Consider the following 26,717-nt stretch of genomic DNA (forward strand, 5'->3'; position numbering starts at 1 on the left):
AGTGGAGCCTGCCACCAGGCAGGACAAACACTGTCTATGATGACCTCAATATTAACAAAACATGAAATCTAATCTACTTTCCATCTTTCTCCATTTCTTCTTTTGCATTTTGTAGAATACCAACTCAAAAAAAGAGGAAGAAATGTCACATATTTATGATAAAAATTGTGTATTAGTAATGACATGCAATACTTTTTTTTTTTTTTTTTTTTCTTCATGTTTGACGCAAGAGAGCCCTCTTAAACTACTTTAGGTGTTGTCAAAGCTACAAATGTGACTATATCATTTGAAGATATCCATAGTCTCAATTCTTGCACTAATCTGCTTGTTCCAGGCGTGCAGAGGATGGAAGTGTTTTCTATGGTGGATGGGCACGTATGGCTCAACCTATTGTTCATTTTGCAGTTGTTGAAGTGGCAAAGCCTAACATAGGTAATGTTATGTTACACTAAACAATTTTCTGGTAAGAGAATATTTTAACTGAAAATAAAGTATTTTAGCGAGTATATGGCTCAAAATAAGTGCTATCTAGATTTTGAATTCAGATTGCTGGACACACACACCATGTGTGATTCTTACATGTAGGTTGTGGTATATCCCTCTCAGTGACAAAAATATCTGAATGGACTGGGATAGAATGTTCCCTCCCTCCCCCACTCTTTCTCTGGTGTGTGTGTGTTGTGTGTTGTGTGTTGTGTGTGTGTGTGTGTGTGTGTGTGTGTGTGTGTGTGTTTTTTTTTAAGCATTCCTGTCAAATTTCAAAGTATAGATTTGGCTTACTTCAGTCAGTAGTCATTAAATGTTATTCTTGTTCTTTTCATCTTCTTAACTGACAAGAACCTTAGGTACAGCAACCTTATACTACGTCAAATGCATGCATAATTTATGCTGGAATGAAATGTAATCTAACAATTTCTACTTTTCTTCAATAATTTTTCTGACAATCTTCGTACATACATATACTCCATGTATTGATCGAAAACATCTGCAGTATCCATCAGATAACAAAAGACTTCTAACTTGAAAACACTACTTAAAAATTCAGAATGACAGATCACGTAATTTGCTTCATAGAGATGATAGCCATTATCATATTTTCCTTGATTTATTCTGTGGATGACAAGTTTCTCCAACATAAGCCAACAATTCACGGAGTGCACAGAGACTTTTTCTCTCAAAGTTACTGCAATCGTCATCCCATCTTGAAGATATGCCTTTTCTCTTAGCCTGGTTCTCCAAATGCACGCAAAGCAATGAATCCATACAGTAGTTGTGCTCTCCTATATAATAATTTATGTTATCTTTCTTCCATTTGCGGGCATCATGAACCCACACAGTATCTGTGCTCTCTTATATAATAATTTGTATTACCTTTCTTCCATTCGCAAGTATTATTTGGCTGCAAGGCATACATAAGAATACAAACAACCCTTCTTGAGTGATATGTAACTCCACAGAGTGTGTGTGTGTGTGTGTTTTCTTTTTACTCAGGTAGATGCTGTGCTTTGAATTATATGCACTGCAATATCAAGATACTTAAGTTGATTACTATTTAATGGTTTCATTTTGTTTAGTACCTTTATGAAGTGGTTAACAATTTGAATTATTTGTGGGAAATAAATGTTTTACATGTTTGCAGAACTAGTGATGATTTTCGTTTCCTGCTAAAGGTTTCAGCTTTTTTTCAAGATCTTGCAAATGCAGTCATAAGAAATTCATGTCAAATTAAAAGAAATATACAACTGAAGCACAGTATCCACTTCACTTCAAAGGTGCAGATCATCTTTATGGAAATCAGCCATCCTGATTCATATTTCCTGTGGATGAATATTTTAGATGAATATTAGAATGATATGTTGAAACAGGTTACAGCTGCATATGTTTTGTTATGCGACAGAAGGATTTTTAAACAATAATAGTACTGTTGTACAAGAATATTGTGCATTATTCTATGGTGTATTGTTGCTGTATGCCAAATGTGTTTTCAAAGTTTTTGGCATCCTCTAAACCAGTGATAGATTGGTAAATGAGAGACAATGAAAATCTAATCTGGTACTAATCTTTAATTGATTAGCATTTCCAGTATGAAGGTAATAGTTCATAAGTTAAGCCATTAAATGAAGTATGCCATGTGCTAAATTCTTCCCATACACATAAAATGTCTTTTCACTGTCTACACAGGTAGTACAATCTATTTGATAGGCAAATGTGCCAACTGTTTCCTCCAATACCAGAATTTGAAGATGATGTAAACTTGTTCTTCAAAAGTCTCTTTCTATGTACTTTTTCCATTTTCTCCTGCCTCTTTCTTCTACTAAAGTAATTAGTTCTGTTTTTACAAGTCATTTTAAAATTTTTCCCTTACTTTTACTTTTTTTGCTTTTATTTCTGTTCCCATTTCTGCCCATTTTTTAACCTTTCACTTGTTTGCTGCATCATTTAATATCCATTTCATATAATTCTAGTGCCTCTTGCTCTTATCTTTTACAACAAACTTCAATTCTACTGTTAATCCGTACGTGCCTTTGGTTTGATCTGTTGAGTGTCATATTTTTTAGCCTGATTATTTAAAAGAGCTGCCACTCATTCTTTTATTTCAGTTTTTTCCTCCTCCAGAAAAATAAATTATATAATAGGTGACCCAGTCATGTTCTAGTCCAGTTTTTGTTTATAAAATGTGAAGTGAAAAATAAATAAAACAACTTTGAAATTATTTGCACATCTGCTTCCCAATATATTTTAATGTGAGTGGTAAAGAAAGTTGATTGATGTAATACAGAGAATACATATTGTGAAGGAAAAGATAAGAATAAGATCTGCGTTGCCAGAAATGTTTGCAGGAGAAATGATGAGGGAAGAAAGAAAGGTATAATAAGTTACAACGAACCAACCTACTGGGAGGAGGGGGGGGGGGGGGGACACTGTGAATCTTTTTCTTCTCCACCCTCTCTTGGAAGATAATTAAGGGAAAGAATAGGTGTGGAAACTGTGTGAAGGTAATTAAGGTGCACTGTTTGAGATTGTAATAGTAGAGAATTATTGTGAAGCTGGCTCGATGAACCCTCTGCCAGGCACTAAAATGTGATTCCCAGAGTATCGATGTAGATGTAGAAATAGATGAGAAGTTCAGGCTAAGGATGCTAAGTTTGTGTTGGCTACTGCAAAAGTAAACATTGAATTTTTTGTGTCAGAAACATAAGTTCTTTATTGAAAGTAACAAAATTAAAACTACGAGTTGAGATGTGAGATAAAAGATGATTTAATCTTTTACCCTAAGAGCAAACCTTTTGTTCCATCTTAGCCTCTCTCTCTCTCTCTCTCTCTCTCTCTCTCTCTCTCTCTGATAGACTCAATTTCTCGCTGACTTTTTCACTACTTACTGTATCTGCTTGGCACTCTCACTTTTATTCATTTTCATCCTTTGTCATTTGATCTCCCAAGAATCTGTCTTTGATGCTGAAGTTTTTTTGTATAATTGAATCATTAGTTCATCATGTGCACCTTATGTTTAGAAAGTAAGTTTCATTGTTTTTACTATGTTAGTATCTAAGGCATCCTTCACGTTTCTTTTGTACTGCTTAGGGGAAAAGAGACCATCAAGAGTACGTGCTGACATCACTGTCAACCTGAGTGTACGTAATGAGATAAAAGCAGAATGGGAAGGTTTGCGCAAGCATGATGTGTGTTTTTTGATAGCTGTCCGTCCTACAGCACCTATTGGTTAGTATTACACATTTTCTAGTGATTGTTAATTTTTGATTACTAAACACAAAAAAATTCATGCAAATGAATTAATTTTATTTATGAAATAATGAATTCCTTTTGATGCTATTGCTGGAATTTCATGTTTAACATGCTCCACTTGTAGTTTAGAATCACACATTCAAGGCGATATATTGTAAATCACTTTCATGCTGTTACTAAGTAGTGTGTGTTTTGAAAAGGACTTTACAGCTTTAAAAATTCATGTAAATATATTGAAAGAATATATAGAGCTGGGTTTAGTGTTATTTTGTTGGGAAACACATCAAGTTTTTTTTACCTTAAAATAAAGATGTCGTATGAGATTGCATTGGTTATCCTGCACACATCCATTGGAAGTCAGTTTCTTCCCAAACTCACTGTAGCATTGCTCAGTGTTGGTGTAAATTCTTGCTCTGAGTTCAGGTAGAGAAGCCGGCACAGGAGGTACACGCACGATATCCTTGATGAAACTCCATAAAAATAAAAATTGAATGGTGTCAGGTCTGCTGAACATGGGGGCCATGCAGTTGGTGCATCACAGGCAATCCATTGGCCTTGAAAACAGTCACTGCACCACCTTGCATGAAGTAAACATTTCTTGGTCATCTCGTCGGTCTGTGGTATCCAAAATTGTTGTAACATATGCAGGTACGCTATCCCATGGATGGTTCTCACACACAAAAAAAGTGACCGTACACTTAGTTTTTGCTCAATGCAGTTTAGGATTATCAAGAACATGTTGCATTGTTTGTTGTGGATTTGCATTACCCCAAATTCTTCAGTTGTATGTGTTAATCTAGCCAGTTAAAAGAAAAATCAACTCATTAGAAAAGGTGATATTGTCCAAAAAAATTTCATCCTCGTGTTATTGATTTAACCTATCTGCACAGTTCTTGAGAACAATTTTATCAGTGTCTTTTTTTTGCTTGTGCGATCATCAGTGTGTACGGTTTGAAATGCAAACGGTTTCTCAGTACACACCAAACAGTTGTGTGTGGGATTTGCAGTTTGCGAGATGCTTGTCAGGTCAGTTTTGTAGGGCTGTTGACAAAACATTGTCTTACTCGTTCAATGACATCGTCAGATGTGCTTGGACGTCCTGATGATTTCCCATGTCTTACCGAGCACCCTGTTTCTGAAAAACATTTATGCCATTCATAAATTGTAGGTCTACCAGAAGGATCTTTAGCGTACTTGGTACTGAAATTATGCTGAACTATTGTCGCCGACTTTGATTCTTAAAACCAAAACACACAGCTAGCATGCTTGGATCCGGTGAAGGCAGCCATCTTTAACACAACTGCCACTAGCATTCCTTACAGTGCAGTTCGGCACTAGAGAACTACGCGAGACAAATCTTGATGTATTTCCCTCCAAATTAACATTACAATCACCTCTGTAGATGCTATGAATTAATTTACATGAATTTTCAAATTCGTAAAGTCCTTATTGAAACACCCTGTATGCTCTCAATAAGTATTCCTTTCTAAGAAGGAAATGCTTTATCAGGTGGAGCCATTTGAAATGCACATATTTCAGTGATTAAAGCAATAATTCAGTGATTAAAGCATAAGACTCACATTGGGAAGACTGTGGTTAAAATCCCCAACCAACCCTACAGGGTTAGATAGGAAGACATTTCTTGGTCTTGCACTGTGTGCCCTGCAATGCTTCTGGTGTTGCGAGTTCCACCCAAGGCATATGACAGAACTGTGCAATTAGAAATATTAAGTCACAAGTGCTCACTTCCCCCCTCCCCTTTCTTCTCTTTATCCCTCCCCTCCCTCTCTGACAGAAAAAAGATAAAAATTGTGGAATCACTGATTGACATTTGTGGACATAGTAATGAAATCTTACATTTCTGAAAATGTGAGTCCCAACCTCTAGTAAAAAGATAAACTGAAAGCAGAAGCTATCTAATATTACCAAATGAGGACCAAGAAGTAGTTATGTTGTATCTAGTCTCACGCAAGTGTATTCCACAAAAAGAGCTAATTACGTTATAACAGTGTGAAACTATTTTTTGTTATATGTTGCCTTATGCAGTTTTTGTATAAACAAAAGAACATTGAACAATAGGGATCAATCGAATGAGGCAGCACAGTTGTTAAAAATCAGTTTCATGTTTCAGAGGATGAATTTTGCTCTACCTGCCCATCCTGATTTAGGGTTACTTAAATCATGTCAGGCAATTGCCAGGATGTATCCTTCAGCCAGGTGATGCTTGACCTTCAGTCTTGTAAAAATATTCTTATTTTGTATGTTTTATGTGCCTGTATATTTGGCTTATTTATTTTCATGATGAAAATGTTCTGTACCATTATCAGGTGAACCCTAGATGAGTAAATAAATAAATACTAATTATGTTCATATAAAAATGTTGACATTTCTTGAAACAAAATTTATCTGGCAGTTAGAGTATATAGTACAATTTTTTTGTTCACTTTACATCTAGCTTTTAGAGTATGTTGTCTGTCCAAGAACAAAGTAAAAGCACCTTTTATATATTATAATGGTTCAAATGGCTCAGAGCACTATACGACTTAACTTCTGAGGTCATCAGTCGCCTAGAACTTAGAACTAATTAAACCTAACTAACCTAAGGACATCATACACATCCATGCCCAAGGCAGGATTCGAACCTGCGACCATAGTGGTCGCTCGGCTCAAGACTGTAGCGCCTAGAACCGCACGGCCACTCCGGCCGGCTATATATTATAATGAACTGTATTTGTACATTTATATACCTAATCAGTTTTTTATTTTCTGTATTCAGCTTACTGCACATCTATGATAAGTGGCTTCACTGAACACATTAATTGCCAGTGCTAGTGTTATAGAAGCTGACAAATCGGACACCTTGTCATTACTGACACTGAAAGAAAACAACCTTACTCTGCTGCAAGTACACTTCGTGTAGTGTATATGTGACTCATTGCAATTGTGTATTTGATCTGACTATCCCCCATTAACCATGGACCTTGCCGTTGGTTGGGAGGCTTGCGTGCTTCAGCAATACAGATAGCCGTACCGTAGGTGCAACCACAACGGAGGGGTATCTGTTGAGAGGCCAGACAAATGTGTGGTTCCTGAAGAGGGGCAGCAGCCTTTTCAGTAGTTGCAGGGGCAACAGTCTGGATGATTGACTGATCTGGCCTTGTAACACTAACCAAAATGGCCTTGCTGTGCTGGTACTGTGAACGGTTGAAAGCAAGGGGAAACTACAGCCGTAATTTTTCCCGAGGGCCTGCAGCTTTACTGTATGGTTAATGATGATGGCATCCTCTTGGGTAAAATATTCCGGAGGTAAAATAGTCCCCCTTTCGGATCTCCGGGCGGGGACTACCCAAGAGGACGTCGTTATCAGGAGAAAGAAAACTGGCGTTCTACGGATCGGAGCGTGGAATGTCAGATCCCTTAATTGGGCAGGTAGGTTAGAAAATTTAAAAAGGAAAATGGATAGATTAAAGTTAGATATAGTGGGATTAGTGAAGTTCGGTGGCAGGAGGAACAAGACTTTTGGTCAGGCAAATACAGGGTTATAAATACAAAGTCAAATAGGGGTAATGCAGGAGTAGGTTTAATAATGAATAAAAAAATAGGAACTCAGGTAAGCTACTACAAACAGCATAGTTAACGCATAATTGTGGCCAAGATAGGCATGAAGCCCACGCCTACTACAGTAGTACAAGTTTATATGCCAACTAGCTCTGCAGATGACGAAATGTATGATGAAATAAAAGAATTGTTCAGATAGTGAAGGGAGATGAAAATTTAATAGTCATGGGTAACTGGAATTCGGTAGTAGGGAAAGGAAGAGAAGGAAACGTAGTAGGTGAATTTGGATTGGGGCTAAGAAATGAAAGAGGAAGCCGCCTGGTAGAATTTTGCACAGAGCACAACTTAATCATAGATAAAACTTGGTTCAAGAATCATAAGAGAAGGTTGTATACATGGAAGAAGCCTAGAGATACTGACAGGTTTCAGATAGATTATATAATGGTAAGACAGAGATTTAGGAACCAGATTTTAAATTGTAAGACATTTCCATGGGCAGATGCGGACTCTGACCACAATCTATTGGTTATGAACTGTAGATTAAAACTGAAGAAACTGCAAAAAGGTGGGAATTTAAGGAGATGGGACCTGGATAAACTGATGGAACCAGAGGTTGTACAGAGTTTCAGGGAGGGAATAAGGGAACAATTGACAGGAATGGGGGAAAGAAATACAGTAGAAGAAGAATGGGTAGCTTTGAGGGATGAAGTAGTGAAAGCAGCAGAGGATCAAGTAGGTAAAAAGACAAGGGCTAGTAGAAATCCTTGGGTAATAGAAAATATATTGAATTTAATTGATGAAAGGAGAAAATATAAAAATGCAGTAAATGAAGAAAGCAAAAAGGAATATAAACATCTCAAAAATGAGATTGACAGGCAGTGCAAAATGGCTAAGCAGGGATGGCTAGAGGACAAATGTAAGGATGTAGAGGCTTATCTCACTAGGGGTAAGATAGATACTGCCTAGAGGAAAATGAAAGAGACCTTTGGAGAAAAGAGAACCACTTGTATGCATATCAAGAGCTCAAATGGAAACCCAGTTCTAAGCAAAGAAGGGAAAGCAGAAAGGTGGAAGGAGTATATAGAGGGTCTATACAAGGGCGATGTACTTGAGGACAATATTATGGAAATGGAAGAGGATGTAGATGAAAATGAAATGGGAGATACGATACTGCGTGAAGAGTTTGACAGAGCACTGAAAGACCTGAGTCAAAACAAGGCCCCGGGAGTAGACAACATTTCATCAGAGCTACTGACAGCCTTGGGAGAGCCAGTCCATCTGGTGAGCAAGATGTATGAGACAGGCGAAATACCCTCAGACTTCAAGAAGAATATAATAATTCCAATCCCAAAAAAAGCAGGTGTTGACAGAAGTGAAAATTACCGAACAATCAGTTTAATAAGTCACGGATGCAAAATACTAACGCGAATTCTTTACAGACGAATGGAAAAACTGGTAGAAGTCGACCTCGGGGAAGATCACTTTGGATTTCGTAGAAATATTGGAACACGTGAGGCAATACTGACCCTACGACTTATCTTAGAAGCTAGATTAAGGAAAGGCAAACCTATGTTTCTAGCATTTGCAGACTTAGAGGAAGCTTTTGACAATGTTGACTGGAATACTCTCTTTCAAATTCTGAAGGTGGCAGGGGTGAAATACAGGGAGCGAAAGGCTATTTACAATTTGTACAAAAACCAGATGGCAGTTATAAGAGTCGAGGGACATGAAAGGGAAGCAGTGGTTGGGAAGGGAGTGAGACAGGGTTGTAGCCTCTCCCCGATGCTATTCAATCTGTATATTGAGCAAGCAGTAAAGGAAACGAAAGAAAAATTCGGAGTAGGTATTAAAATCCATGGAGAAGAAATAAAAACTTTGAGGTTCGCCGACGACATTGTAGTTCTCTCAGAAACAGCAAAGGACTTAGAAGAGCAGTTGAACGGGATGAATAGTGTCTTGAAAGGAGGGTATAAGATGAACATCAACAAAAGCAAAACAAGGATAAGGGACTGCAGTCGAACTAAATCGGGTGATGCTGCGGGAATTAGATTAGGAAATGAGACACTTAAAGTAGTAAAGGAGTTTTGCTATTTGGGGAGCAAAATAACTGATGATGGTCGAAGTAGAGAGGATATAAAATGTAGACTGGCAATGGCAAGGAAAGTGTTTCTGAAGAAGAGAAATTTGTTAACATCGAGTATAGATTTAAGTGTCAGGAAGTCATTTCTGAAAGTATTTGTATGGAGTGTTGCCATGTATGGAAGTGAAACATGGACGATAACTAGTTTGGACAAGAAGAGAATAGAAGCTTTCGAAATGTGGTGCTACAGAAGAATGCTGAAGTTTAGATGGGTAGATCATATAACTAATGAGGAGGTATTGAATAGGATTCGGGAGAAGAGGAGCTTGTGGCACAACTTGACTAGAAGAAGGGGTCGGTTGGTAGGACATGGTCTGAGGCATCTAGGGATCACTAATTTAGTATTGGAGGGCAGCGTGGAGGGTAAAAATTGTAGAGGGAGACCAAGAGATGAATACACTAAACAGATACAGAAGGATGTAGGTTGCAGTAGGTACTGGGAGGTGAAGAAGCTTGCACAGGATAGAGTAGCATGGAGAGCTGCATTAAATCAGTCTCAGGACTGAAGACCACAACGACAACAACATGCTCACAAGATGAATATGTGAGCTGTAGCATCTTGAACGTGAGAGGCAACATGAATATGTGATGTGCAGCATCTCAGACCTGAGATGCAGCTCATGGAAAGCAAAATATAACACTCAGTGAAGTGTCGTGTTGGAAGAAGAAATGGTGGGTACAGCCTTTTTGCCATACATCTCCAGCATATTGCACGGACTTGGCATAAAGACTTTTTACAAACTGCCCACAATCAAAGAGTTTCTGTGAATAGCAGAGGACAAACCCAATTGCAATGTCTGGAATATGCTGCATATCCTGTATGTATATAATACTCTCTGTTGAAATGATGGGATGATCTATCGACACCAGGATCAATGGCATTGCAGATTGGGACTGGTGGAGAAATTGACCAGGGCAGAGCATGCACTGTATAAGAAAGACCACATAATAAAATTCACCAAAGTGGAAGTTTTGGTGTGGAAGAGAGCTACCACGTCCACTTGTTCATGGAAGCCAGAGAAATCCACACACATGACTACAGCTTCAACTTGAAAGAGCAAAGCACCAAGGTAAACAGATCCTGGATTTCCATGCTGCAGCAAACGACCATTGCAGGTAGCAAGGGGACAACCACAGCAGTAATGCCTGGGGAGTAGCCCCCAGACATTGACATGACATGTACATATAATCTCTGGCTGCAGGGTCGACTGCTGTCTGTCACCAGTAGTGGAGGGTGAAGCTTTAACAATGCCAGCCATTTGTGCTGGTGAAATGTCAAAAAAATCATGAAAGGACTGAAGAACCCGAGACAGAAGCCCACAGACAATTATATCAACAAATGGCCACAAAAGCCTCAATAATTTTGCGCATTCTATTTATTACTGCAGCTTTTGGTTTACTTGATATAATGCTCAACATTCCTTTCCTGTATTTCTGTATTTAGCAGGTTCAATCTTTCAATAGAGTAAAGGCAGCAACCAGCCACTCTTAATAAAGCTATTTTTGAGGAACAAAGATTGTCGTTATTGCTTTGAGCAGACAGGTCCATCATTGGGTGGCTCTTCACATTTAAAATTACATTATACCGTGCTTGTGATTTATACTGATTTTCATTGTGGCGAAAGTTCCTAGCAGTTGTGATGCCATCAAATATTCCTGAACACTATGTGTGTCTTCATAGTTCAGAAAATTGTTAAATCTTGCATGGAATTTGGCAAAATAATCACTTCTTTGTAAGCAGTGAGCAATGTAGTAAAAAGATGCAGGATTTTCTTTGACATTGTGAGTGAATTTCTCTCCCAGTACTGCTCTCCTGTGGTGTCTAATGTAGAGGATCACAGCATGTTACTAGAAAAGCTTAAGCGCTATGTTATAAGTGGGAAAGCAGCAGATATTATAAAATCATTCATGGGAACAGAGAACAGTGTGTAGAAATAAAACAAATTGTGAGCAGCAATATTACAAATGTCTACTCAAATTTTGAATTTGTTAAGTATGGAGTGCCTCCAGGATCAATGCTGGACACACTACTTTTTACTTTATATGTAAATGATATGCCAAGGTGGAAATGCTGTCATGCACGTAGATGACACGTCATTTGGTATAAGTAGTATTTCAGCAGCAATCTTCTCTAAATATGGAAAATGGAAACAATTATTTCAGAGGAAATAATCTTTTTATAAATGTAAATTAAACCACATACATGCAGATAAATGCAAACAAAACACGTAACTTGAACAATATTACTATCAAGCTTGGAGACTTGAATCTAAAAGAAAGTTATAAATTCCTGGGTGTACACTGGATAGGTTCTTGGCTTGGGAGAACCATATAAATGATATTTGTCAGACATAGGAGTTATAAAGCAAACCAATTGCAAATAACTGATTGGTGCTTTAATTATACCAAACAATTATTTGCAACCGGTTGGCTGTATAATTCCTTTGTTTGAAAATTGTGTACTGCTGCTGAGAAACAGCCATGTTTAAAACTGAATAATGTTTGTCGTAGAGTGAATTCAAATATATTTCTAATGATAAAAATGTCAAGTACATTAAGCACACAAATGTTGCTAACAATTTCCTGTGGGCTTGTTCATTCACAAATTTCATATAGTATCCTGGTCGGAGGAAATTCTGCAAATGTGTACATACAAAGAGTACTAAAGCTGTGAAAGAAGACTATAAGATGAATAACAAAATTATCTCCTCGAGATTCCTGCAGAAATAAATTCAGGGAACTAAACATATTAACATTAGCATCACTATACATATCTGAAAGAATTATTTATGTAAAAAGTAATCATGCTTAATTGTTAAATAGAAGTATCCATGACTGTAACACAAGCAATAAAACTGATTATCATTTTGAAGGAAATCAGCTCAAATTAACTGACAAAGAGTGTGTAAAATTAGTATGCCTTCTATACAACAGTTTGCCAGACTATATAAAAATAATAGAAAACATGTCTGCTTCCAAAAATAAACAAAAATGGCCCTTAATTAAATCTTGCCCATATAGCATTAAAGAATACCTTAAAGCAAAAAATTGATGTAATGTTTCATATGTAACTGTGCAAACACGTAAAAAAACTTTCAGAAAGCATAAAGTGTTTTTAATTGTTGGTAACTATGTATGTATATCAACATTTTTTAAAATTTTTTATTTTTTAGATGCTTGTATTGTAGACGCTATTTTTAAAGAAGTCTGTCATTTTACTGATATATACATGTAGTTTTATGTATTTTTGAAACTTGTAATTCTTGAACTTCAAGTAAGCTAGTCCAATGCCATTGTACAGAATGGTCCACAGACATAAATAAATAAATCAAGCAATGGTTGGTTTATGGGTCATTAAGAGTAGTTCAAAGAAGTTTAGTACCTATCATATGACATTAATTCAGACTCTGGGATACAGCACTTACAAGAACCTTCATTGGTTGCATGTTTGGTGAGCAACCAACTTTTTCTGTGTTAAGATTAATATTTGTAGAGTATGTGATTATATGAATATTTTTAAAAAATGAGACGAAACATGTTATCTAAAACATGCTTCCATATTTTCTTACTATCTAATAGGTACAAAGTATGACCAGCGAGAGCCTTTTGTGCCTCAGGTTGGTCTGACATATGTTCGTGGCTGCGAAGTAGAGGGCATGTTGGATCAGAATGGCCGTGTCATTGAAGAAGGACCAGAGCCAAAACCACAACTGCCTGGAGAACGACGAACTTTCAGGGTGTGGCTTGATTGCAATCAATATTGCAAGGACATGGATCTTGCCAGCCAGGGACATGAGGTATTGTAATAAAAAAATAAATTAGTAGAATATTCATGCAAAATAGGAAAAGAAGAAATGGAAACCAGTGTCTTAGACAACTTTACTATGTGGGAACTTAAAATATAATTGGAGCGATTGAAGCTGTACTGTGTGAAACTAAACAAAACAAACAAATGAGAAAATGTCGAGTTAATGCCAGTAAGTATGCAACTTCTGATTAAAGAAGACATATTGACAGAAAATATTGTGGAGAGATAAAAGTAATTATGCTTAAGTGTGATACAAATTTGTATGAGATATAAGAAAGCAGTAGGAAAGTGTAAGGCATGTGGGAAGAGGAATGAATGTGACACTTCTCTTCATTTGAGTGTGAGGCCAAATAGATAATGGAAATCACATGCACATCTTGATTTTGTTCCATATATCAATACAGAAGCAACTTATTTTCATCTAAGATGATCAGCTATGGAGTTGTCACTTTCAGTGGAACTCCGAAGACATTATTCAAGTAAACTAGTTAAGACTTACACCCTCCCTTTCAAAAAGAAGGAATTTTTGGCCCTGATACAGTGAGATGTCTCCATAGCCATTAATAAGTAAGGACTTTTAGTGCTAATATATCTTACTGACAAAATTCACAGAAAATGTATATAATGTGAATGTTGACTGAGGTGCTGAATTAATAACCTCCAGTTCTTGTGTTGTAATGAATTATTTCTGTAATTAATTGTAACACTTTTTATAAATGATTTTAATGTACTGTAGCTACTCATCATATAGCGGAGATGCAAAGTCACAGATAGGCACAACAAAGTTTCAGTTGCCTGAGGCTACAGTCGTGTGTGTGTGTGTGTGTGTGTGTGTGTGTGTGTGTGTGTGTGTGTGTGTGCCATCTTTGTTGATGAAGGCCATACTGGCCAAAAGCTTTATTTGAGACATGTTTTTGTTGTACCTATCTGCGACTCAGCATCTCCGCTATATGGTGAGTAGCAACCTTCCTTTTCACAATATTGTTACATTCCATTCTGGGTTTTCCATTGTTTAATGTACTGTAGGATGTGTACGAGACATTTAACATTCTGATGAGGCGGAAACCCAAAGAAAACAATTTCAAAGCAGTGCTTGAAACAATTAGGGAGTTAATGAATACAGAATGTGTAGTCCCTGACTGGCTTCATGATATCATCTTGGGTTATGGTGATCCAGGAGCAGCACATTATACCAGGTATGTCTGAAATCTCACCTCATGTTTTGAATGAGGATAGTGAAATGACTTGTAACCTTTGGTACAATACTTTCCATGCTTTCACAATGATTTAGGTGCATCTCGTTACATAACTTCACCAAAGGAATGGAAGAAAGAAACTATAATATTCTGTTTTCTTGCCATCTGCCTAATTTAAGATACAAACCCAGTCTTTTGCTTCTTTTTCCATCCATCATCTCATCCTGTGTTTTCCTCTCTCTCTCTCTCTCTCTCTCTCTCTGTCTTGATTTTCTGTTTCATGTGCTTTCACCATTCATTTATCTTTTTGCTCCCTGCTCCTTGCCACCGTTCGATAAGCAGCTGCCAGCAGAAAGTCGTATACTCCTAGCTCACTTATTTGTTACATAGTTTAATTCTTAATTTCTTTGCATGTTTTTGGTACTTGCATTGTTTAATTCATAAATTTCGGGCGTATTATAGTATTTGAGAGTTGTAGCATCGCATTTTAGTACCTGAATAGTGTAAAACCGCGTAGTCTCCTTCCGCCGCCGAGCAGTGTGTCAGCAGTGCGCAAGTAGCAGCATTACTGCATTTACTAGGCAATCTTGTATTTTAATAACCATTTAAATTTTGTGTCGATTTGTTTGTGCTCTCTGTAGATTAGTTCAGACATTCTTTGCACAACAGTTTTTAGCATGGATAGGGACTGCAACTGCTGTGTTTGGATGCAGGCTGAGTTGGCATCCCTTCGCTGCCAGCTTCAGGCAGTGTTGGCTTTGGTCACACAACTTGAGGCTGTTGCCAATGGGCATCACTGTGGGGGTCCGGATGGGGGTTTTTCGGGGACACCCAGCTTGTCCCACGCATCCCTCGATTGGATTACGACTGTGGCTGCCCGGGATAATGCCCACATTGAGGCTGATCCCTCACCTGTGGTAGAGTGGGAGGTCGTCTCGAGGTGTGGCAGGGGGCGAAAGACATTCCGGAGGGCTGAACGGAAGGCCTCTCCAGTTTGTCTGACGAACCGGTTTCAGGCTCTGTCTCAGGCTGGTATGTCAGCCGGACATGGCTGTTTGTCCTGTTCTAGAGGCTGCCCCTCAGTCTGCAAGATCCCGGCGGTCGCAGAGGGTGGGCTTACTGGTATTTGGGAGCTCCAACGTCAGGCACGTAATGGGGCACCTTAGGGATATGGCAGCAAGAGAGGGGAAGAAAACCAATGTGCACTCCGTGTGCATACCGGGGGCAGTCATTCCAGATGTGGAAAGGGTCCTTCCAGATGCCATGAAGGGTACAGTGTGCACCCATCTGCAGGTGGTCGCTCATGTCGGCACCAATGATGTGTGTCGCTATGGATCGGAGGAAATCCTCTCTGGCTTCCGGCGGCTATCTGATTTGGTGAAGACTGCCAGTCTCGCTAGCGGGATGAAAGCAGAGCTCACCATCTGCAGCATCGTCGACAGGACTGACTGCCGACCTTTGGTACAGAGCCAAGTGGAGGGTCTGAATCAGAGGCTGAGACGGTTCTGCGACCGTGTGGGCTGCAGATTCCTCGACTTGCGCCATAGGGTGGTGGGGTTTCGGGTTCCGTTGGATAGGTCAGGAGTCCACTACACGCAGCAAGCGGCTACACGGGTAGCAGGGGTTGTGTGGCGTGGACTGGGCGATTTTTTAGTTAGATGGCCTCGGGAAAGTACAGAAAGGGTAACAGCCTCAAAGGGTCCGTGGCAAAGTCAGGACATGCGAGGACCAAGCAGTAATTGGTATTGTAATTGTAAACTGTTGAAGCTGCATTAGTAAAGTACCGGAACTTCAAGTGCTGATAGAAAGCACCGAAGCTGAAATCGTTATAGGTACAGAAAGCTGGCTGAAGCCGGAGATAAATTCTGCCGAAATTTTTACAAAGGCACACACGGTGTTTAGAAAGGATAGATTGCATGCAACCGGTGGTGGCGTGTTTGTCGCTGTTAGTAGTAGTTTATCCTGTAGTGAAGTAGAAGTGGATAGTTCATGTAAATTATTATGGGTGGAGGTTACACTCAACAACCGAGCTAGGTTAATAATTGGCTCCTTTTATCGACCTCCCGACTCAGCAGCATTAGTGGCAGAACAACTGAGAGAAAATTTGGAATACATTTCACATAAATTTTCTCAGCATGTTATAGTCTTAGGTGGAGATTTCAATTTACCAGATATAGACTGGGACACTCAGATGTTTAGGACAGATGGTAGGGACAGAGCATTGAGTGACATTATACTGAGTGCACTATCCAAAAATTACCTCGGGCAATTAAACAGAGAACCGACTTGTGGAGATAACATCTTGGACCTACTGATAACAAACGGACCCGAACTTTTCGACTCTGTAAATACAGAACAGGGAATCAGTGATCATAAGGCCATTGCAGCATCCCTGAATATGGAAGTTAATAGGAATATAAAAAAAGGGAGGAAGGTTTATCTGTTTAGCAAGAGTAATAGAAAGCAGATTTCAGACTACCTAACAGGTCAAAACGAAAATTTCTGTTCCGACACTGACAATGTTGAGTGTTTATAGAAAAAGTTCAAGGCAATCGTAAAATGCATTTTAGACAGGCACGTGCTGAGTAAAACTGTGAGGGACAGGAAAAACCCACCATGGTTCAACAACAAAGTTAGGAAACTACTGCGAAAGCAAAGAGAGCTTCACTCCAAGTTTAAACGCAGCCAAAACCTTTCAGACACACAGAAGCTAAACAATGTCAAAGTTAGCATAAGGAGGGCTATGCATGAAGCGTTCAGTGAATTCGAAAGTAAAATTCTATGTACTGACTTTAGAGAAAATCCTAGGAAGTTCTGGTCTTACGTTAAATCCAGACACTCCGGGATGATGATGGCATTGAAACAGAGGATGACACGCGTAAAGCTGAAATACTAAACACCTTTTTCCAAAGCTGTTTCACAGAGGAAGACCGCACTGCAGTTCCTTCTCTAAATCCTCGCACAAACGAAAAAATGGCTGACATCGAAATAAGTGTCCAAGGAATAGAAAAGCAACTGGAATCACTCAACAGAGGAAAGTCCACTGGACCTGATGGGATACCAATTCGATTCTACACAGAGTACGCGAAAGAACTTGCCCCCCTTCTAACAGCCATGTACACAAGTCTCTAGAGGAACAGAAGGTTCCAAATGACTGCAAAAGAGCACAGGTAGTCCCAGTCTTCAAGAAGGGTCGTCGAGCAGATGCGCAAAACTATAGACCTATATCTTTGACGTCGATCTGTTGTAGAATTTTAGAACATGTTTTTTGCTCAAGTCTCATGTTGTTTTTGGAAACCCAGAATCTACTCTGTAGGAATCAACATGGATTCCGGAAACAGCGATCGTGTGGGACCCAACTCGCTTTATTTGTTCATGAGACCCCGAAAATATTAGATACAGTCTACCAGGTAGATGCTATTTTCCTTGACTTCCAGAAGGCGTTCGATACAGTTCCACACTGTTGCCTGATAAAGAAAGTAAGAGCCTGCGGAATATCAGACCAGCTGTGTGGCTGGATTGAAGAGTTTTTAGCAAACAGAACACCGCATGTTGTTATCAATGCAGAGACGTCTACAGACGTTAAAGTAACCTCTGGTGTGCCAGAGGGGAGTGTTATGGGACCATTGCTTTTCACAATATATATAAATGACCTAGTAGATAGTGTCGGAAGTTCCATGCGGCTTTTCGCGGATGATGCTGTAGTATACAGAGAAGTTTCAGCATTAGAAAATTGTAGCAAAATGCAGGAAGATCTGCAGCGGATAGGCACTTGGTGCAGGGAGTGGCAACTGACCCTTAACATAGACAAATGTAATGTATTGCAAATACATAGAAAGAAGGATCCTTTATTGTATGATTATATGATAGCGGAACAAACACTGGTAGCAGTTACTACTGTAAAATATCTGGGAGTATGCGTGCGGAATGATTTGAAGTGGAATGATCATATACAATTAATTGTTGGTAAGGCGGGTACCAGGTTGAGATTCATTGAGAGAGTCCTTAGAAAATGTAGTCCATCAACAAAGGAGGTGGCTTACAAAACACTCGTTCGACCTATACTTGAGTATTGCTCATCAGTGTGGGATCCGTACCAGATCGGGTTGACGGAGGAGATAGAGAAGATCCAAAGAAGAGCGGCGCGTTTCGTCACAGGGTTATTTGGTAACCGTGATAGCGTTACGGAGATGTTCAGCAAACTCAAGTGGCAGACTCTGCAAGAGAGGCGCTCTGCATCGCGGTGTAGCTTGCTCGCCAGGTTTCGAGAGGGTGTGTTTCTGGATGAGGTATCGAATATATTGCTTCCCCCTACTTATACCTCCCGAGGAGATCACGAATGTAAAATTAGAGAGATTCGAGCATGCACGGAGGCTTTCAGACAGTCGTTCTTCCCCCGAACCATACACGACTGGAACAGAAAAGGGAGGTAATGACAGTGGCACGTAAAGTGCCCCCCGCCACACACTGTTGGGTGGCTTGCGGAGTATAAATGTAGATGTAGATATATTCTTTCCTTCTTTGCAAGACACTTTACATTTTGATGTTATTGTTACAAGTTTATTGTGCTGAGTACATCACTCAAACCTCAACAAAACATGGCATTCCACATAAAGGCCTTTTGTATCCTTTTAATCGTTAAACACAGTGTAGGCTCTGATATAGATATTCTGAAGCCATTTATGTTAGTAGGTGATATTACACTGGAACTTCGATTTTATGTTCACCAATTTTATGTTTTTCACCATTCTACACCATAAATTTGTAGCCTCTGTGGAAAACCCGTAAGATCAATGCCAAAAATTCCTTAGTTTTATGTTTATTCGTAGTAAGGTTTAGTTTGACTCTATGTTCTTACTCGACGTCTCACTTGGCTTCCTCCCATTTTTTTGCTACCGACACTTGATGTGTCTGCACAATATATAAGTGGCACAAAAGACAGACATTTCGCACCACGGGTGGCAGCGGAGTTAAGGGAATATTTCAGGCCGTTGTGGAGTGGGGTACATGAGAGAGGAAACACTGACTTAATCCCCAATCGACATTGCCAAAACAGCTTGAACATTTAGCTTCACTGCGCAATTTTGATACAATTACTGTCAGGTTGCAGCAGCAATGGAAAAACAGGACAGCTGGTCTGAAGCGTTGTGGTCCAAGCGAATACGTGATGAAGGATCCCAGCCTTCACCTTTTCTTGTGCCACTTATAACTAAGTCTTGTCTTTCTGCACGTATTTCCGACGTACTGTATTCAGCAACAATATTGCTATCTTGAAGAGTCTCGAAGAGTATGCTCAGTCAGAATCAAGGAAACATTGGCCATTTCCAGCTGGTGACCTCTTATCGTCTGGGAACTTATTATATCATCCAACAGCCAGTGCAGCCACCACACCATACTAACATATGTAAAATGAGTTCGCGTGCTGGATGTGTTGAGAGGGAGAATAACCCTTCAATGATGGAAGTGCTGGTAGGGGTGAAAGCATTTTTTGGAGTGCTGAAAAAAGCAGATCATGTGCTGTGGCAGAGATATCACATGGAAATAGAACAAGGGTTTTGCGATAGCACATTTTAAAGTCTTTTGTGTTCAAATCTGACACGATAAAGTTGTAACAACTACATACACTACTCGCATATATACTGCACACCACACACTATTGAACATAAAGATAGATTGGCAGCAGTGCCGAGCGGTTCTAGGCGCTTCAGTCTGGAACCGCGCTGCTGTTACGGTTGCAAGTTCAAATCCTGCCACGGGCATGGGTGTGTGTGTTGGCCTTAGGTTAGTTAGGTTTAAGTAGTTCTAAGTCTAGGGGACTGATGACCTCAGATGTTAAGTCCCATACTGCTTAGAGCCATCATAAAAATTGGCAACAGTGATAGAAGGCATGAAGTGAAACTGTAGTGCCTGGGCTTTCTTCTAAAATTTACATTTTCTGTGATGTACAGGTGACTTCTAATAAGCTTGTAATCTCAGTTGGGAATTTAAACTCATTTTTTCATGTCTGTTTCTCTCATGAAGCCTACAATAACACTTCAACGGGATGGAGAATATGAAGTGCAGTGAGCATATGAAATGCGACTCATAAGAAAAGTATTAAACAATAACAGCAATGATGACAAGGTTTGTCATTAAGTAGATGTCCACATTTATGATTAGGGTTTAACCACTTAGCTGCTGTAATATTTTATATTTTTCCATGCTACTTTATCTCAATCGTACACATCTTACAAAATTGATGAAGATCCTTTAGCTTGTAGCTGCAGAAAATTTCTGTGTCCGATCAAATTCCTTTTCACTGAAGTTTGCCTCATCGCACCACATTTACTGTAATCCTTGTATTTAAATAGAACCCACCAAATTATCACCGTCCAACCTAACCTAGACCTATTGTTTGTAGTGTGTGATCTGATTTTTTAATTTTGAAAGTATTTTACATTACAATACTCAATTTCTAACACACCTTCCAACTTACCCTATACCTGCAGTCTGTAGTGAGTGATCTAATATTCTAATTTTGATGGTGTTTCACATTATGATGCATGATTTCTAACTGCATGTCTTTCATATGCTATGGGTGGACTTTGGAAATACACTACTTTGGAGCCGTGTGACTATTGCACTGTTACCTACCAACTTCACATTGATAGTGCCAACAAGCAAGCAATGTAAAACATGACAGAATTAGGTGGTGCAATGGTTACCACACTGGACTCGCATTCAGCAGGATGATGATTCAAACCTGTGTCCAATCTTTCATATTTAGGTTTCTCGTGATTTCCCTAAATTGGTTCAGGCAAATGCCGGGATGGTTCCTTTGACAGGGCACAGCCAATTTCCTTCCCCATCCTTCCCTAATCTGAGCTTGCGCTCCATCTCTAACGACCTCGTTGTCAATGGAACATTAAACAATAATCTTCCTCCTCCATAAAACATGTGCACTATACAATGATGAGTAAGGACCAAGACCGTGCAGTATTGACTTCATGGCATAGACCAAAGAATTTACATGGTGCATATATATTCTGGACTGTACCAGGTACCCTTTTGGTGGGGGAGCAAGCACTTGTTTGCTGTGGAAGGGGTTGAATGGGCAGGATTTGTTCCAGGTCGAAAGCTGTCGCTAACTTTTCCTCCCTAGCTGGCCACAAACTGCTTTCATATCAACTTGATTTGTATTCGCTGATCAGCATATCAACATACACCGAACACTTTCCTACGTCATTTTGATGTCACTTCCTCAACTTGTTCAGCTACAAACAAGCTCTCCCCTCAGCATAATGAACAAGGAAAAGTTTACAAGCAATACACTAGAGGTCACTGCCCTTGTGTCACCAGCATATGCACTATGTTGCACTGCCATTGTCTACAGAAGGAAAACATACACCTCATGTGTTACATTCCGACGCCTTTCACCATACTTCATAGTTTTCAGTTTAATTCACCATGTTCATCAATTTTTTTCTTTTTTCTGGCTTAGCACAAAGGAAACCTCTCTCAAAAACGGGTGTTTTGACGTATAATTTGTGGTCGTAGCACGTCAGAAAATAGATTGATTACCTTGTACCCAGGAACCAGTTTCAATTTTTTTAAAATGAGTTTTTACTTGCAAGTATGTGATTTCTTAAGAACTGATAACATTCATTACCACAAATTATTGTATAAACATTATATTGTACATTTAATTACAGTGTATTGGAGAGGATTATGATTTTTAATCATACATGCCAATAGATATGTTTTTGCTCGGATTTTGGGGATTTTAACATTTTCCTTGAGTCTGTATTTTCCTCAATTGTGCATTTTTTAAGTCTGGACTACATGAAAACATAAAAAAGGGGTTTTGCTTGTAGAAGCTCCACAGATATGTGTGTGAGATTAAGACGGAGAGAGAACTTTTTTTTTATTTTTATTTTTTATTTATTTATTTTTTTTATTTTCAGAATGTTGGATGTCTGCATCTTCAACAACATAGATTTTAAAATTGTAGAGCAGTCACAGATTGCTTATAACTTTCGTATATTGACATTTCACCTGACAGACACGAACATCTTGAGAACTGCAGGAAATAAAATGTATTGCTCTATCATAATATGAAATAAAATCACAAATTCAACATGCAGTGCGATAAATCACATTTAGTAGCCAAGCACGAAATGTTAAATAATCTGGGTGTGTATAGTGCTGCGACCATGACTGTTTTATCCATTGACACACTTGTTTGATTGTAGGTTGTCTTAAAGCTCCCTTCGGTATGAATTCATGCTGCATTTCATCCATCATCCATTTGTTCCATTTCTCTCTCTTATAAACTCTTTAAGTGGTTTATTTATCAAGACATCAAGAGGTTGCAGTTGTGAAGTAAGTCCTTGGAGAATAACAGCGAGCTCTATATTTCCCTATCTCAATTTCTCTTTCACAGAATTTTTCAAATGACTACTAAACTGATCTAGCACAAGAAATGAACTCTTCTTCAGTGAAGTACCTTTCCTTCTCTCCCACATCCTGTTAATCCATAATTTCATACCAGCCACATCCGTCCAACCCTTGTCATGTACATGAACAATACTTGGCAGTATTTCAGAAGGTTTTGGCATTATTTTGCACTTGAAAATGATCAATGGATTAAGTTAAGTATCATCAGCACAACATGAAAGGACAACAGTGTAGTGCATTTTTTCATGTCCACTTATTTTTATACTTACAGTTTTAGCACCTTTCTTGGCAACAGCACTGTTATTCGACATATAAAATGTCAGAGGAGTTGAGGCCACCTCCATCAGCGAGGGAGGGAGGACATGGAGGAGGAGGAGGAGGAGGGTGGGTGGGTCAGAATCCATGGCCTCCATATCAGCAGGTGCAAGTGTGAGCCTCGCTGGGGGCCAAGGCTACAGGTGATGGTAGGACTGCGGAGAGGGCAGCAACAGGGAAACACGCCACTGCAAGTGATAGCCTACACCCAAAACAATGTCACGACCAACTCTGCACCCCCTCCCCACCCCTGCAAATCAGAATGCTGTGGCAGTGATGTCTCAACAGTGCACAGGTACAACTGATTTTTATGATGTGTCAGCTGCTCCCCACCAACATCCACCACAAGGAACCATAAACCTTTGTGGTGTACTAAAACATCCAGCAGGTATCCCTGCTGGTGGCCAAGGGGCTGGGCCCAAATGGCTACCCAGCTAGAAAACTTGGTGGGCTACGGTGACCCTGTGGCAGTTGCCCTGCAGACGTTGTTTCTGGACTGCACCAGTTGACTGGTTTCACCTGGTACACAATCAGAACACATGACAACACATTGTTGCAAGAAGAGTTAGGCACTGACTGCTTCATTTGGATTTTGAATGTACACATGAAGCGCTCCACCTCCAAGTTAGAAGCCAGGTGAAATGGAGTGGTAGCCATATGCTGGATGCCATTATGAATCCAAAAGTCTTCAAACTCCTGCGACACAAACTGCCTCCTGTTATTGACATAGGGGTCCTGGGGGATCCCTCAATGGGAAACTGACTACACACGAACAGTGGCAGTCAACAATGTGGAGAACAACTTGGCTACCTATGGGAAATTGGGCACGGCATCAGCCAGCAATAACTACATGTTGCCCAAAAATACATCTGCGAAATTGACGTGCACCTTGTCCCTAGGGCACTCCAGGACTGGCCAAACTGAAAACTAGTGCAGCCTAATTCTATACCCAAACCCTGCAAGCCCACACCAGACGTTTGATGTTAGGCCAGTAGACATGAATGTCGGCCAATGCTGTCATACAGGTTGCATCCCATTGTGATGCATACACCAATTGGAGTATGCAAGAGTGCAATGCTGGGTGGAGCACTACTTGACAGCATTTCTCCTCCATGGAAAGCATGGAGAACCCCTGGATGCACATCATTGTGTTGATCACATAAGAGAAAAAACATATGCCATGCTAGATATCTCACTTAAGAGAGAGACTCTGGCCAACGCATCTGGAGTGCTGAACCAATATGCCAGAAAAGTGGCTCAGCAGCCATGGTAGTTGTGACCTCTCACGCTGTCAATGGAAAATCCAACAAGGTTTGCTGCAAGGCATCATCCAATGTGAACACAAGAGCCTCCTTCCAATTAAACTCTGGACTGAGTCGCTCCAGTAGCCACAATAGCTCATCAGCATTGGCATGCTGGATGGTGGACCAGTAATGAAAGTCATAGCAATAGTTACTGAAAAAGAGGAACCATTTCTGCAATTGGCAGGCGTTCCTATCAGACAGCTTAGAATGAGGGACAAATAAGAAAACCAGCAGTTTGTGGCCGATGATGAGGAGGAATCTCACTCAATACAAGAAAACGTAAAACTTTTAACTCTCAAAATAGTAGCTAACATCTCCTTTCCTAATTGGGAATAATTACGCTGTGCCTCAGAAAGCCTCTTTGATGCGTAGGCTGTTCAGTGCCACCCATGTTCTAGTAGGATAGGAGTGTATCATTGCCAGACTGGGACAGGTCACTGGCCAGGGATAGTGGTTTACCAGGTGTAAAAGAAACCAGACAGGAGGCAGAGTACAAACACACCTGTTTACAATCTGCAGACCAGATAGGCTGTATGCCAAACTGGCAGAGTCAGTTAAGATGATGGCAGATGTGTGTGGCCCAGGGAATGAACTGAGAATAATATGAAATCTTACCCAGAAGAAGACTGGAGCTCCTTCATGTTCTGGGGCTCCAGCAGCTTGACAATAGCTTTGATGTGGTCACTTGTCAGGACGAGGCCATCTTTGCTAAGCACATTTTCCAAAATAATGCAACTTTGGGGAGGAAAAAAATGCAGTTTTTCAGTTTTCAATGGAGGCCACTCTCCAGGAAGCATGGGAAAACTACCTGAAGGTTTTCTAAATGGTTCTCTCTTGTCGGGCCCATGACTCAAATGTCATCAAGTTGATTGACACAACAGGCAATGCCCTGTATCAACTGCTCCAAATAGTGCTGACTACATCCTGGTGCAGACAAGATTCTGAAAGGCAAGTGATTAAACTAGTAAGGCTCAAAGGCTTGTTGAGGACCAAGAAAGTTCGAGAGACTGTGTCCAACGTCAACAGCAGGTAGCTATTGAGTAAGTCAATGCATAGAAAATTCTGGTTGCCTGACAACTTCGCCAACAACTCCTCCGGTGATGGAATTGGATATGAATCTGTGACACATTGCGTGTTGACCCTCTGTTTAAAACCACTACAAATGCAAAGGACAATGTCAGGCTTCTGAATCACCACCAGACGGGTGGTGGCCCATTGACTCAACAGAATGGGAGAAACAATGCCTTGATCCTGCCAACACTGCAGCTCGGCCTTTACCTTGTTGCACATGGCAAAAGGAATGGGGAGGGGGTGACAAAATTTAGGTACCACCAACAGCTTGAGAGAAACATGTGCCTCAGAATTTTCAGCCTAGCCCAAAGTATTCTCAAGCAGTGGTCCATATGACCATAGCAAGGAAATTGTGAAAATTAATTAATTGAGACACTAAATGCCCTTCTATGACAATCTACAAGCAGGAAACAGAAAAGGCATCCAGCCCAAAAATATTTTGCGCCATTGGTGAATTGACTACTAACAATGAAAGTTGCTGTTACTCATGCTTATAATACTTGGAGGTAGAGAATTGCCCCTGCAAAGGAATGCACTGTTCACTATAAGACACAACCTGATGTAGTGGCTGGTGTACCTTCATGCACCTCAAGAACCCATACTTACCCAAATTAATAAGCCTGACCATCACTCCCTTGTCGACTTGAAATTTGACTGGCCACTGCGCCCCCCATCACTCCTCACCCTCGTGCCCCACACAAACATCAGTAAAATATGCTTGGGCAAGCCACACGATGTGACAGGGATGGCCCCACATTCCAACAAAAACACAGGGCATCCAAAGACTGATGTGCAGCTCGCCGATTGTCACAAACAGTTGACGAATGGCCTCCTATTGCATACCACACACATGGTTTCCACATGTGGGCATTCTTGACAAACATGCAACAAATGACAATTGGGACAGGACTGCTGGCTCACCTGGTGAATGGAAGGAGAATGATGCCGAGGACCTGAAAATAGCTGCAGGCAGGAATTATGATGCTCCGACCAGTATGAACCTGCCAAGTTGGTGCAGCGAAGACTGGCAGCGCCGTGATGCCATTGTGCTGCAATCATTGACACATTATGACATGGCAGAATATGAGGCTGCCTGGGGTATCTCGCAGGTGATTGGGAGCTGTTTACCATGCACACCTGATTGA

The 26,717-nt window shown here is 40.0% G+C and overlaps 1 protein-coding gene across 3 annotated transcripts in view; it reads left to right on the plus strand.

Moving 5' to 3' along the window:
• LOC126183932 (RNA helicase aquarius) overlaps positions 1 to 26,717 on the plus strand; it is a 336,087-nt gene that overhangs the window by 180,350 nt on the left and 129,020 nt on the right. For all 3 annotated transcript variants that reach the window (XM_049926283.1, XM_049926297.1, XM_049926289.1), the window contains 4 exons: positions 335 to 432; positions 3,583 to 3,720; positions 13,022 to 13,239; positions 14,277 to 14,446. In XM_049926283.1, coding sequence (XP_049782240.1) covers positions 335 to 432; positions 3,583 to 3,720; positions 13,022 to 13,239; positions 14,277 to 14,446 — 624 coding nt within the window. The remainder of the gene's footprint in view (positions 1 to 334; positions 433 to 3,582; positions 3,721 to 13,021; positions 13,240 to 14,276; positions 14,447 to 26,717) is intronic.

This window comes from Schistocerca cancellata, chromosome 1, assembly GCF_023864275.1.
Source record: "Schistocerca cancellata isolate TAMUIC-IGC-003103 chromosome 1, iqSchCanc2.1, whole genome shotgun sequence".
NCBI classification, from domain to species: domain Eukaryota; kingdom Metazoa; phylum Arthropoda; class Insecta; order Orthoptera; family Acrididae; genus Schistocerca; species Schistocerca cancellata.